Source organism: Fringilla coelebs (genome assembly GCF_963513975.1).
Source record: "Fringilla coelebs genome assembly, chromosome: 19".
NCBI lineage: Eukaryota > Metazoa > Chordata > Aves > Passeriformes > Fringillidae > Fringilla > Fringilla coelebs.
In genome coordinates, this window is record NC_140045.1 from 4,566,945 (window position 1) to 4,581,849 (window position 14,905).

General features: G+C 41.1%; 1 protein-coding gene across 1 annotated transcript in view; it reads right to left on the reverse strand.

Annotated features, from left to right (window-relative positions):
- Window positions 1–2,142: 2,142 nt before the first annotated feature.
- Window positions 2,143–14,905, reverse strand: part of ANKFN1 (ankyrin repeat and fibronectin type III domain containing 1) — a gene marked incomplete at both ends in the record, with an annotated part of 59,329 nt that continues 46,566 nt past the window's right edge. The window contains 5 exons of the mRNA XM_084218237.1: window positions 2,143–2,939; window positions 5,080–5,299; window positions 8,473–8,639; window positions 12,042–12,210; window positions 14,008–14,158. Coding sequence (XP_084074363.1) covers window positions 2,143–2,939; window positions 5,080–5,299; window positions 8,473–8,639; window positions 12,042–12,210; window positions 14,008–14,158 — 1,504 coding nt within the window. The remainder of the gene's footprint in view (window positions 2,940–5,079; window positions 5,300–8,472; window positions 8,640–12,041; window positions 12,211–14,007; window positions 14,159–14,905) is intronic.

Here is a 14,905-nt window from a genome sequence, read left to right on the forward strand (position 1 = left end):
CATTGTTCCTGATGCGCCAAAGAAAAGTGAGATGGGTTTCATTTAGGAGTATCTTGTTTTATATCATCACTTCCTGCAAAAACATATGGCCTCAGTGTATGGTTATTTTATTCTTTAATAGTTTTATGGCAGTTTTCTTTAGTCAAAACAGATTAGGAGAGTCCAGGTGAGGTGCTGAACGCTGGAAAACTGTGTCAATTGTTTTGGTTCTGCACTTACATTGTTTGTCTCTCCCTGGTGAGAAGCCTTCTGCCAATGAGCAGAATCTGAAGCAACCAGCTGTGAGTGCCCTCAGTGACAGTCAGACATCTCTGCTTGGCTCTGTGGTGAGTCAGGCATTCCCCATCCCCAGTTCCATACAATGTGTGCCCTTCTAGCTGCAAATGGGCACTGCCACTGCTGCTCCCCCTGCATCTTCTCACCCACAGGAATTTTCGGTGTGGGTCTCATCCAAACCCTGTGGGAGTGAATGGAAGTCTTTCCATCCTCACTGTGGATCAGGTAATGAATGAGTATTTTTTGTCCAAGAAATTAACTTCCTGCTCCCAAAAAGAGAAGTTACAAATGTAGATCCCTTATAGAAAAAATTTGCTCTTCCTATCACTGCAAAGACTCTTCTTGGCTTCCACATACTGACCAAGCATAAAGTAGTGAATAACATTTATTTTTGAATTTATGGATTGAGTTCGCAGGGATTTTAATAGCACTGGGGTTATGGAAGTGCTATTTTAATAAGGACCACAGATCATGGGCCCAAATCCTTACCTTTACCTCAAGGACTTGTAAACTCAACTATTTAACTCAAATCTCTTTATTGGGGGCCTTAGAATGTATCCACCTGGAGGCTGGAAAACTGAAAGGTAGAAGGCTACACAAACATGGAGTGAGGGAATTTAACCAGCAGGAATGTGGCCTATAAAATTAAACTTCAAGAACTGTTTAAGAAAATTAAAGCTTGTGCAACAGCTGGGGTTTCTCTACACATTAGTTCATTTCTTAGTAACTCCAGTGTTATGGTTCTTATTAATATAGATTTTATTTTTGAGATCATCTTCTGTAGTGCTTATTGTGGTTCCAAGGGACAAAATTCTGACTCACTGTAATTTGCCTTTACATAATACAGTAAGATCCCAACCTCCTTATCACATTAGTATTTATTTGTGGCCCAAAGAAAAAAAATCTTACACTCAAACTGCACCCCAAACTTCCCTAATCTGAGTTGCCAGAATATCCCAGCTTCAGACATGGTGATTGAATACCCCTGGAGTTTATGGTGAATATTCAGGAATAAAAATAGGGGTGTTTCTTTCCAATGAATGTGTGAGAGTGATGCCAACACAACAAAATGTGCTCTTGTTTGGTGGGGAAAAGAAAAGAAAAACTTTGCTTCAATCTCACATATTATCCTTCTAGAACCTGGCCTCATTCTGCCTGCTCTTGACCTCAAAGGTTCATCTCCTGGGCTTTTAAAATAACTTGCTACTTAAATAATTTGAAATCTAAGATCCTGAAAAAACAATTGTGATAATTATGTCAGGCTCTGACAGCATTTTGAGATGGTGTTGATTACGTTTTCTAGATATTGAAAGAATTTTCATTTCTTTAGGTGGCTAGAAACTCTGGGTTATCTGTGTTACTAGACCAGTTAGTATTTCAGCTATATCCAACCTAAATTCATCCAAGAGAAGCTGAAAAGTAAAAAATAAATTGCAGGAGGTGGTGGGAAACAAGTTAATAGACTTTTAGGACACAGTCCTAACATACGGTCACCAAGGATGTTACAACTTCTGATAACTTGCAGGCAGAACCACTCATGCTTAAAATTTTGCATGCTCAGAGAAACATGGAAGTGAAGACACCTGCAAAACCTGATGCTCAATTGCACATTGTTATGTGGTCACTGTTATGACTCTACCTGCAAAGCTGCAGATGCCAGTAATAGTAATGCTCACTTCGTGACAGATGATACCTCTGTGAGACCAGAAATGTGGTGATAAAGTCAAAAGATTAGGATTCTTTAGAGTGGCACAAGTTGCCATTTCAGGAGCTGGATTTTTACCAGTGGTTTTGAAAGTATGGCCTTTATGATCACAATGCTCATATCTCATGTGGAGTGATGGGAAGCAGTGCAGGATTCTGGGGTTAAAGGGTGCTGCTGAAAACTTCTGGGACAGCAGAACCCGACTGCTCCTCTGGCCCCGTGATCTGTTGCATAGCACTGTGCACATCTGTGTGTTCTACAGACTCCGTGCTCACAGGCCAGGACGCGCCCTCTCCATCCAGAAATGATGTTTCATAGGGCTCCACATGTATCCTATGGGCATCCTGCCTTGGTTCCTCATACTTGCCTTTGCTACCCTCTGGAAGGCTGGATGCATGAGGTACAAAAGTGCTCCGACACCCATCGATGGGAATCGTCCCCTGCTCGCTGGAGGTAGGTTCTTGAGACAGATCTGGAGATCTCATGAGGTGCTGGGTGTAGACACCTTCTGACAGAGAGCCCGCCTGCGTCTCGCTGTACACGCGCAGCCAGCGGTGCTGCCGCCCAAAGTAGTTGTAATGCTGGTGTTTCCCCAACTTTTTTTTCCCTAGAAAGCCCAGTGGCTGCTTGGAGCTGGAGGACTTGTCTGTGCTTTTTGGTGTGAGCCCTGACATTGTCAGACTGCTCATCTGCTCTGTGCAACAGTCAGCTCTGGTGTCCAAGGCACCGCACTCTGTCAGGCCTTCCCTCAGCGCCAGGTAGGGCTTCATGTCGTGGGCTTGGAGCACGTTGGGTGCGCTGCCACCCAGGCCACTGCCAGCCTGCTGGGAGATGTCCTGGGACGAGGAGTAAATCAGGTCTGATTCCCTTGGGCTCAAGGCATCGCTGGAGTCGTAGTCACTGTCGGTGGGGAGGAACACCTCGGAGCAGCCTTCCTCATCTGAGCAGGGCTGGGAGTCTGCAAGGAGAACTGGTTAGCACTCACAGGACAAGCTCAGCAGAGACATGTCATTTATGTGGTTTTTGTCCTAATTTTAAATCTCCAGTGCTGGAAATGTACGTGTGTTTACTCTGAGAAATTGCCACAAGCCGAGGTGACAGCAAAGGCAGTCAGGGAGGATTTGTCAGGGAGGAGTCACTGATGTGTTAGACAGGTGGTGGCAGAATTAGGAAAACCAGAAAGAATTAATTTATTTTGTTAAAGATGGGAAAAAACCTGAATTTGAATTGGGATTAAGTTCTGAGAGGATCTGTTTTCTTTTATCTTGCTTTCATTAAATTTCATAGACATGGAGATTTGTGAGAGAGAAAATCTCTAATCCAGGTTCTTTTTTTATTAAAGATGTCAGTTAAGTTACTCTAGATTTATATGTCTGTGATGGTGAGCAGTATGCAACTATAAGTGTGGTAAGAGGCTCAAGGCACAGCATGGGGTTTGATAAATAAAAACTGCCCTTTTGGCCATCAGGTGCATTGTGTGTTCAAATCCAAAACAGACACACAGAATTCAAATGCGAATTTGTGGACCAAATCTCATACTGGCACCGAAATTGCTGCTGTCTTTGGGCTTCAGAAGGATCAATAAGACAATGAATTGTGTGATAGAATAGATTGATGCTCCATTGCCCTGGATAGTTTATCTTAGATTCCAGGAATTAAACATTGATTTTATACAGCGCTCACTGCTCACTTGGAGCTTGTGTAAATTGCCACAGAGTCCAGTATAAATGAATCCAGGGTGTGCAGGACAAGATAAAACTGCAGTTTGCACTGTGCCAGAACCAAGGATTATTCTGTATTCATGGTCTGTAATACAGGGGAAAAACAGCTCAGGGAGGGATGCTGAGAAACAACAGCACTGTATAATGGAGTGAAGCAGAGCACCAGCCTCTTCAGGCTTCTTTTCTTTTCATCTCATGAAATCTAATCAGGATAGATTTATTAATTTTCCTTAACTGTATAAAACTGCCAATTTGAAAAAACCCCAAATTATTATTACTATAATGGTCATGGCAGTTGTTTAATGCAGCATCTGTTGCTTTTGTTTCTGCTATTTCATTTACTTGTTGCTTAAAGACAGCTCAGCAGAATGATGGTTTAGTTTTTCCTCCAAAGTCCTTATTCTGTTAGCAAAATCGGTGTTGCTGTTTCATTTGCTTCATCTTTATTTCCTGTGAGCCATTTCTTTCATCAGTTTAATTTTCTGGCTATGCAGTAAAGTAATAATGGCCAGTGAGGTGGGTACTTATTTGTGTAATTTGTATAATTCAAAATGCTTCTCTAAAACACTGAAAACTCTGAGAGGTGTGTGAGAGCAGCTGTTAAACTGGACAATTGGCACTAAAATTTGCTCTATCAAAACAAAGCAAGAGAAGCATGAGAAATAATTGCCGCAAAACAGAGGAAAACTGAAAGCCTGGAAAGAAAATGGCTGTAAGACCTGAGAAACAGAAGGTGGCAAATGGACACTGTGGAAAAATTCGAGTTAGATTCTGTCAAATTAATGAACACTGTGGGGAAGAATAATAGATACATGAGTGATGGGAATGGGTCAGTAGCTTTTGCTAACAACTCGTGTCTCATCAGTCAAACAAAACTCTGAACGTGTGGACAATTAATACGCAGCCATCGTCAGAGCTCTGAAGAGCTTGTGATAATGTTCTTTACCACAGACTCTGCAGCTGTAATTGGACAAAGAGAAAGTTCCCTCCCTATAAAAGAACAGATTGTTGGTGTATGCAAAAAATGAAGCAGTCAGCTTTCACCATGGATGGATTTTACTGGAATTCTGGACATTGTGGAGAAGGCAGTGATAGCACTTGTCCCTTCCAGCCTGTTCATTAAATGATCTGGAACAGAGAGGTGACAAAGTTGGCTGATGCCGAGCACTTATTCTGAGTAGCTGAAAGTAAAAGATGATTGTAAAGATTACAGGAAGATCTCAGTATACTGAGTGGTAAATGATTGGTAAAATGATTGTTAAAATACCTTGACAGGTACAGGAAAAATTTACTCCTTTTATGAAAAGACATACAAGAACTGTTTTAATTAAAAGTGAGTTCAAAGCATGCTTGGTAAAAAAAGAAAAGTTCCCTTACCACTCACAGCTTTTCTTCTCTGGTTTCTAGGCTCAGGAGAAGGGGGAGGTGAAGGAAGACAATCTAGATGTGAAGAGGTGGAGCTCATTTTCTTTTGAGAGTGTTCTTCTGAAAGATCCACAAATTTCTTTATGGGGAGGCCTGCTGCTGGCTGCTTGTATCTTGCATACTGCAGTGCTTCTGTGATCCATCTCATGTCCCTCCAGATTTCATCAATTTGCTGTGAAGAAAACAATAGTGACAAAATACACTTAAGTAGTAGTGTTAATTCTACCTAAGTGTGTACTTTTTCAAGTGCCCAAGTAAGTCTGTAGTCACTGCCAAGAGAGAGCAGCATGATCTCCCAAAAGAACATTCAGATTGAGGAGGTTTGAACTGATTTTGCTTAAGAGGTACCTCAATTAAGAATGTGTACTTAGGAGGAGTGAATGCAGATCTAAAGTCTGACATGGAAATAAAATGAAAATTGTATTTTGATGGAATAAAAGTATGATCAGTTTGTAGCACACCTGGAAGTTGGTTTGATTCTGCACTGGAATAAAAGTGAGACTTCTGGAGCATCTTTGCAAACCCAGGTCAAAGCAATTGCTCAGGTCAGACCTAGTTTTTAAGAAAGAACATACACATGTGCAGATACCTAAATGGAGGGCAGAAGCACAGCTATGAGCCAAACTGAAGTTTCTCCCTTTTAGTCTGCACACATTTTAAAAGTATAAATCTACACAAAAGCAGTTCTAAGACATGCCTTTGGATGGCAATAAGAGACAAGTGCCTAAATCAATAGCAGGATGTAGATTTAAGTATCTCTGCGGAGGGGAAAGATGCTGTTTAATGTGGGTCTGAAGAGTGTTTTGATAATGGAACACTTTCAACATCTTTTAACATCATCTTCAAGCCATTCAGGATCTTTGATGGCTGAACAAATGTTGCAACCATCAAACAAGAGTAGCTGTGAGTAAATACCCTCCTGCTGCAGTGTCTGTTCTAGAGCTTCCCTTGCACTTTTCCTACAGAAGGTCCTGAATGTCAAGTGAGCCTTCCTATTAATATTGCAGCGCTTGAGGGAAGCTGCTTTGCAGTTACACAAGCTACATTCTGCAAGAATGCAGTGAGTAATGGAGGGGCAGAAGTGAGGGGTACTCTGTGCAGTGACAATTGTCTGCTAGGGGAATGCCAGAGGGATCAGAGTGCCAGAGGGATCAGAGAGCCTCCAGACTGATATTTGAAGATGAATTCTCCTGGCTGGAGATACTTCACAAAATGCATATTCAAAGTGTGAAATTTACTCCCAAGGGATACTGTAGATGCCAGATTTGCTGGGGTAGTTCCTGATGAGCTGTGTTGGAGGCAGGATAGCTGGGCAGCTGGATCTTGGTTTTGACCTAGTATGGCCATTTTTATGTAAAGGTGAAATCCCGACTCCAATGATGTCAGTGCAAGCCTTGCCACTGAGTTAATATGAGCTAAGAATATACATCAATAAGAATAGCAAATGGTTCAGAGATTAATTCATAATCCTGCATAATTTCAAGACTTCAGCGTAGCTCCATGAAGAGAATTCCAGTTATCAAACATCTCACCTATTTGATTTTAGAGATTTTGTACATCCTTTCTGTGATCCTCCCTTAACCCCAAACAAGAATCAACCTGTATGCAGTTTATTAAAATGCAAATCTTGTTGGTTTTCTCCCTGGTGCTGTTCTGCAGGACATTGTATCAACAGTGGTTCTTTTACAATTTGGAACATTTGACGCATTACATGATAGGAATTACAGCTTAACTTCAGTTTTAGTTTCATTGTCTGTAGATTTCTTTCCTTTCTATGTAACATTCTGGTAAAGACTCCAAGTACCTTACATTCTGGCTGGGGTTTTTTTCAATAATTTTTACTTTTCAGTTGCCCTCTGACTCCTTTTCAGAACTGCATTTATATAGACTCCCTTGCTCTTTACAATGTTTGGTTTGTGTAGTGACTTCAACACTGTCTTAGATCTGGGATCACACAAATGCTCTTGCGGTTTCGTGGTCACCACTGAAGATTGTGGTATGTGGTAGGCAGAGATATTTTTGCCAATAGGTGGAATACAGCTGGTTTTCATTTGAGAGGAAACCTGACAAGCCTAATACACTGTCACAATAATTCAGCACAAAACACTGAAGTTTAAAATGTTCCCCCATATTTTCCCAGCATAGATATGTGACTCAAACACTTCGGAGAAGAGGAACACAGAACTGTCTATACAGTACCTGCATATTTATATAAAAATGCTTGGGTTTTATGTGAAGGATAAAAATTTTCCAAATTCTCCTGCAGACTGCAAGAAAGGTAGATTTTTTGAGTATGAGAATGGGGTGACTGAGAGTGGAAATACAATGGATCTTCCCTCTCTGCCCTGCTGCGGGTTGCCCAAAGCTCCAAGTGGACAAGGCAAAGGGGGTCTGCATGCAGAACAAAGAGAAACAGAAATATGATCCTGTTGTTCATAACTATGGAGGGCCAAACATCTTGTCAATGGGATAAATGGTGTCTTGGCCCCTATTCCAACAGAAGATAGCTTGAATATTAAGAATACAGACCTGAAAAGTTATTTGCATCTCTCTTGTAGAAAGACAGGTCAACCATGCCCATAGATATACTCTGCAAAAGCAATGAGCTTTATCTATAAATAACCAATTGTCAAAATCATTTGCAGAAGGACAGGCTTCGCTGTGTTGCACAATGGAGTGTAGTTCAAAGAGCCCTGAGTTGAGTAGGTAAAGTCTTGATTTGGGAGCAGTAGAGGAAAATCAGGATGAGGGACAGAGAAGAAGCAAATTGGACAAGTGTGGTAACACTGGTGATCCTCCTGCACTGGAGGACTGAAGCAGTGCCACTGCATGGTGCTGGCCAGGCTCACAGCTGCTTTTGGGGCCAGCTTGCCATCTGAAATGCAGAGCTGTATTCCTGAGTGTGATATTGTTGGTGGAGATTGTCTCCACAGCCTAGTCTGAATTTTCATTTTAATTTTTTTAATTGCCACATTATTGCGGTGAAAAATGTCCCCAGTTCATACAGACAAAGAAAAACTCTTAAATAAATGTCCAGACATGGTGCTAGCTTACCTCACGTTAGATGGGAGGGAGTTTTACAAGCAGACTGACACATTTCTTTATAACAGTCTAGTATAACTGTCATTTGATTTTACCCATAAAAATCCTTCTATAAAAGCAACAACTAAGGAAAGCATGTTCTGGGTTTGAATTTCATAAAAACAGAATTGCACTTTTGATACAACTGCTCTTTTTATGATGTCTGTGAATAATTCTCCATTTAGATTTCAAATTACAGCCCCATGCAATTTTTAAGAAAGCCACCTTAAAATCTCCTTGGAATAGTCAGAAACAGACTATTACCTGTATGTAGTCTACAACTTGCTGGTGTCTTTGTTTGGCTGCAGCGACTTCACTGTCTGAAATTGCTTCCCTCAGGGACTGCTGGGTTTTCAGAGAGTCCAGCTCTATGACAGCAGAAAGGCGGCAATACAGGCTTATAAATTTTTCCTTGTAACAGCAAAAATGAGCTGTGAAAAGACCAAGTGCAAAGGCAAATTGTTACGTTCTGGTTATGAAATATGAAATCCTTAGCTTTCAGAACACAAATTTTATTAAATATAGTAACTAACTCTGGATGGGTTTCTTTAAGCTAGAAATGAATAATACAGGCTTCAGTTCTCCTCTCATTTACACTGGATTTACTCTGTAGCTTCACTGATTTCAAAAGAGTCATTTCTAATTACATCTAAGTGAAGGGATAATCAGGTCCTTAGTATGCAGCTCCAGAGGCCATCTTGCCCTTGATAGCTTTAATCAGAAAGGCTATTTCTGAGGCTTTTATAGCTCATCATTTCTTTTATCAAGAAAGTAGTGACATGGCTGGAAAATGAAACTCATATTTAATTTTTTCTTAAATTGAGCGTTTCAGAATGAAACAATGAAAAAAAATTTGAAGGCTGATAACTTTCTCTTGGGCTAAGCTGTCTTAAATCAGAAACTTCAATGTAAATGACTCAGCAGGAAAGGCATTGCACTGATATCACAGTTTGGGGGAAATAATTAAAACTCTTTTAGGTGTTACCACACATCATCCTCTGAACTCTCCTGCAGAAGGGTAACACAGAAAGTTCAGACATGACCTCTTGCTTTGTGTGATTTGACTTTGGAGCAGCACAGAACTATCCTCTTTACCAGAAGTAAGAGAGACAGAGTAGCTACAGTGCCACGGAGCTTTGCAAATGTCAATGTACCCGGTGTGTTAAAGCGACATTATTCCAGGACCTGCCGCTGCTCAGGCAAAACTGAGCAGTTACCTCTCCAAATGGCAGTGCAGACATACTGAAACTTGCTGAGGGAGAGCAAGTTTTCAGAAATACTTCCCCATTTATTGGTGCTGCAGTAAATGCAAACATACAGCATGATCCTGTTAGAGCAGCGAGTGCCAGTCGGATTTACTGCTGCTGCTCTCCTGGGGCAGGGCATTTTTCAGGGTGTTTCAGGTGTAAAATGCACATATTCTTCTCATAAAAGAAAATTTTAAAAAGAAATAAAACCAGTGTCCCATGTCTATTATCCCTTACAAACAACATGATTAGAATAATTGTCAAGAATTTGCTCAGCTGAGAGATCCAATCACAGAAACATTTTTAGCATTAACAATAAAGGCCTAATCTGAACACAGAAATCTCCCAGAAAAGAGTGAAAGAATGAATTCTACCTTCTGGTTTCAGCAATGCCTAGATATTGCAGGGATCCACTGTGAATAGTGTGTGGTCTTCCAGTACATATGCCATATGTGGTGGACTCTTGAGTGAATTACAGCTGCGGTTTCGGCTCCAGTGCTGAAGTTTTGAGCCTTTGTGGTTTTAAGTCAGACCCTTTAATGTTACTTTAACAAATGTTACTTCAACGTAGCCTTTTGTGGTTATGCAATTATATAGTTGGTAGCCACCAGCTAATGGGGAATGGAAGCTTCTAATATTTGAGATGTGAATCACAGTCACTTTATAGAACATCAGGGATACATATATAATAAGTCATATTGAAATGTCATCTGCCTTTGGCCTGAGGATTGCTTACTTAAAAAAATACTCAAAAGTAAAATTCAGCTTTCCATACTGTTTTCTCCTCCATGAACTGTTTTCCCACTGCAGCAACATTGCAGAACAGAGAGGGTTGCACCAGGAATGCCTTTTGGGAGATGGCTCTGTGGCATGTTTGGTGGCACCACACCATTCCATGCAGGCTCTGTTGATTTGTCAGACTCATGCAGGCTGTGTCCCTGAAATGAGGTCCTGCCCCTGGCCTGTGTTCCACCTAATGAGAATCAAATAAGTCTGCACAACCTCTAGTGAGGAGATTAATTACATCAGAGATTAATATGCTCTGTGCATTAATTTGCATAGCAAGGCAGCAGGCCCCTCTCACCAGGAGAAATGTGCTCCATACTCAGAGGCCAAGAGGCTTCAGGGTGGCACATCAGAAGATAAAAGTCTGGCTTTAGGGCACTGCAGCCATGGCCATGTGACCCAAAGCACTGAGCTAACTCTTACATTAGCTTTCCTTTGAAGGGGTAACTTTTCCTTGGCAGACTACACCATGTATTGTGTGGCTGTTCCACTCATAATTGTGTGGCAGCTCAGCTGGCATCTGTCCTCCCACAGGCAGCAGAAACCCCCAGAGCTGTCACAGTGTGCTGTGGCTGATGTGGCATAAATCCAGTGCTGTATTCCTGCCTGATCCAAATGAAATTTGTGTTGCTGGGTGATGGTAGGTCATGGATGAGTTGTGACTGTGGAAACACAGGCAAGGCAAGGCACTCCATTAATATCTGATCTCCTACATAAATGATTTGAGCAGCACTTGGCACTGATACACAGGAGATAGGAAGGTAATGGTGTCACATAAACATCTGAGAGGGACATCACCAGGGACACAGCTGCCACTAAGGCCTTTCCTGCAGTGGCTCCTGGTGCACTGACTTGATCAGTTTTGGCTCATATCTTTCTCTCTTCTCAAAGGCAGAGGAAAGAAAGATCCCCAGTTTTACAGGCCAGAAGGAAACAGAGCAGACTGATATGTAAGGCTCAGCAGCCCCCACATTTTAATATTCTTTCTAAAAAGAACTATTAAGTCTTTATGAGCTGCTTTTATGTGGAACCTTTTCTTTTCTCTGTGGACCAAAGAAGAAGAAGAAATGAGAATAGAGGACCTTGAAGCTAAAGCATCTTATGCCTTCTGTGAAACAGCTGGAAAACTCTGTTTTGGGGAATTCTTGCCCAGCAATGCAGTGGAAGAAGAGAGCTGAATCTGCTACAGCATAAGATGTGCTCTCCAAAGAAAGAGATTGAAGTCCAGTGCTTTGGCATTTTTCACAACAGGCTTTTGCTGCACCACAGCAATAGGACAGTCTCCTGCATTTTCCAGGTATCAAAGGGAAAAACATGCCCCTCACGTGGGAAAATGTATTCAGACCTTTCACAAAGCTGTGAAGGAGTCAGACCTTGAGTAGGACCGTCTGTAATTAGGATCTGCATAAATGCCCATTACAGAACCAGCAATTATCCTTGTGACAACTTAGAGAGATGTTTTTTGCATCTCCTGTCACACTCCAGCCTTGCTGTGTCATGTGTAATTTCTCTTGGTTCTGAGTTTTAAAGAAGATCATCTTGCAAAGAAGCTCCTAGACACATAGTGGATAACTGTGGGCCTTGCTGTCTGCTTTGCATTTCAATAACGATGGCTACAGTGCACGCTTTAACTGCCCTGCTCCCTCTGTAACTTGTACACCGTTATAGGGAGTGTTGTTGCCAAAGCCATCATGTGATTTATTGACTCTCCACTGGGACAAGGGGGAAAACAGATACAACTTTGTGATTTTATTATAAGGAGACTGGGTTAATATTTCTAGGTGAAGCAAGCTACTATACCAAGTTCAAACATCTGAAGAGGGAGGTTAAGAAATCCTGAGTGTGGGGTGTAAGGATTATTCTGTCCTGGGGCAGTGCAGACGTCGTCTGAGGCGGGGAGCAGGAGAAGAAAGGAGACATTGTGACCCAGTTCCAACACCTCCTGTGTGTACAGACGGAAGTGCTTAGCCTGTACAGGGACACGCGCGGGGGAAGGAATAGGAGAGAATTACAACATGGCACTTATATAAACAACACCCCAAATGATATAAAACATTAAAGAAAATTTGCACAACATCAAGCTCGGAATTTTTATAAAACATAAATATTTGGGGCGGGGGGGGGGGGTGGTGGTGGCTAAATGTGGGTTCATGTCACTACATAAAATAAAGATTTAAAGCTGCAATGTTCCACATTAAAACAACACACACAGGCACAACCCCCCTGAAAACAACATTTATGTTTCTTATTAGGCAGAAAATGATCACATGCCATGTGCTTTTCAAGATTATGATTGCATAATTATGTGAAAACATGAAAATGGATTCAATTAAAAACCTTTAAGATTCAATTTAGGGTTGGTTAACAGAAATATGCAGCTCTCCCTCAACACAGCACTGAAAAGGTTTAACAAGTGCTGCAGCAAGAGAAAATAGCCCAGGCAGAAGTGGCCTGAAGCTGCTCAGAGCTGCTGTGTGCAGCACTGCCTTCTGCCCTGGCTGTGCCCCAGTGCCACTGTCCCTGCTCCTAGTTACCACAAAAATAATAAAAAATACATAAATAAATCTGTGGAATTAAAAATGCATTTCATTAACATAAAAGTTTGGTGCTGAGCCATCAGACCATTTGCATCTGTGTTTAACTGCAAGGTCATGTTGATGTCTATCTCTCAGGCACAATGGATAGCTCAGATGCTTGGCTGAGCTGCAGCCTCAGGAACACATTGCACTGTGATTTCAATACTTTAGTCCCTAACTCTAAAAGAAGAAAAAAAAGTTGCACAAAAGGTATAACCTCCAAGCAAATGCAGTAACATAGAGACCTGTACAGAGCCCTATTGAATTAGAGTGACTGACCACAAGGCAGCACACCATCTGTCTTAATTTTGGATTTACTTGAGTCTTACTTGGCTCTTCCCTAGCTAGAAGGTGAAGCACTGATGGATTCCTTTTTAAAAGCAAAGCCTAAACCTTTCAAAATCAAGAAATGTAGAACCAGGCTAATTTATTTTAAGACCACATCTTTCTAGCTGGACAAACAGACCTTGAAGTGAATATAAAGATGATTTACTTCTACTTTAAGACCTCTTTACCTTTGCAGACCAAAATAAAATGGAATTCATGTAAACAAGAAACAAACTTCTTAGCTTATTTTCTCATGGATCTTTCACATCATAGATTATTCTCCCTGACTTTATTTATTCACATATGCATTTCTGGTACCTAAATGTAAAGCCAGAAGCCGGACACCTCTCCTCACCCACAGAAATCTGGAGGTCTGGGACTTTGTGTTTTAGAAGGGGTACATTCATCAGTGTGCAAAAGAACAGCAAAATGCTGTTTCTTTACTGGGCCTTTCCTACAGCCTCACTCAAAGCCTCCTAGAAAACTGTCACTTGCTGTTCTTGCCTGCAAAAATGCCTCTTTTTCTTTGTCAGCTTCGTAAAGGTGCTCAAAACTACAACTTTCATGCAAAAGGGCCTATTTGGACCTGCCTGAAGTTGCACAAATAAGCTAAAAGATGAAAAAAAATAGCCGGCAATTGAAATTTGCCTTTTAATCCTTGAATGTTCACATGTCCAGGACAAGAACTGTTTTTACTGAAGATGTTCCCCCTTTAAAATAATGGAATACAAAACTTCTCTGCTTTGCTTTTCTTGCAACCCTGACATTTAATCCCTACTTTTCAGTGACACAGTTTGTAGCTTTTCGTTGTGTTCTTAAGAATGGGGTTTTAAAAAGGTGATAAATCCCACAAAGGCAAATACCTGATGCAGAGGTAGATTGATCTGTTTGAGGAGAGCTTTCACTGCTGTCTGGAGCTCATACAAGAACAATTGAGTAGGGCAGTCTGAAGTATGATCCATACTTTCCACAGATTCTGAGCCAGAAAGTGTTTGGATCCATTCCCACTCATCTCTGTATGTTGAGTCAAGTTAAAATTAGAAATATAACAACAGTTCAATGCACAAGCAGGAATTCAGTGTATGTGCATTTGGGATCTGTTGATAGTTTAATCCTCATATACCAAAACATTCTAAACTTGTGCGATCTTGATTGAACTTTGAAAAGTTTTATTTTTCTAGCACATGTAGATCAGGCTGAACATTCCTCTGGAAGTCCAACTGCCTTTGAAATATTTCAGTAAGGCTTCTCACTTCAGGTTTTTTCTTTCACATTCTTCATTCCCTGTCTATCACAATATTTTAAAAAACGTGCATTTGAATTTGCTACAATTAGCAGGAAGTTTGATCTCTGTGAAGGATTATCTTCTACTGACTGCAGCCAAAGAACTTCCTGCTTTCCTCCATGTGTCTCTCTTTGAGACCTGATAAACATGGGAATCATAGTTCTGGATCCAATCCCTAATTCACCCTGCCTAGTATTCAGTCTTGAGTAGCAGCCAGCATCAAACATTAAAAAAAAGAATGTACAGGAAACCCCACTACAAGACAAGTAATAGTTGTGGTATAATCTGTTCCTAAATAAAGATCTGATACTTCAAGAGTCAGGGATTGCTATAAACTCTGAAGCCTTAGCCTTTTTATTCCTTCCAACATTGTTGTTAGCATTCACTACTACATTCTGGGTATCCTTGTTGTCTGTGTAAATATCCAGTTCCTTTTCCTGGTGCAAAATTCTCAGCTGGTTGTAGAAATGATACAG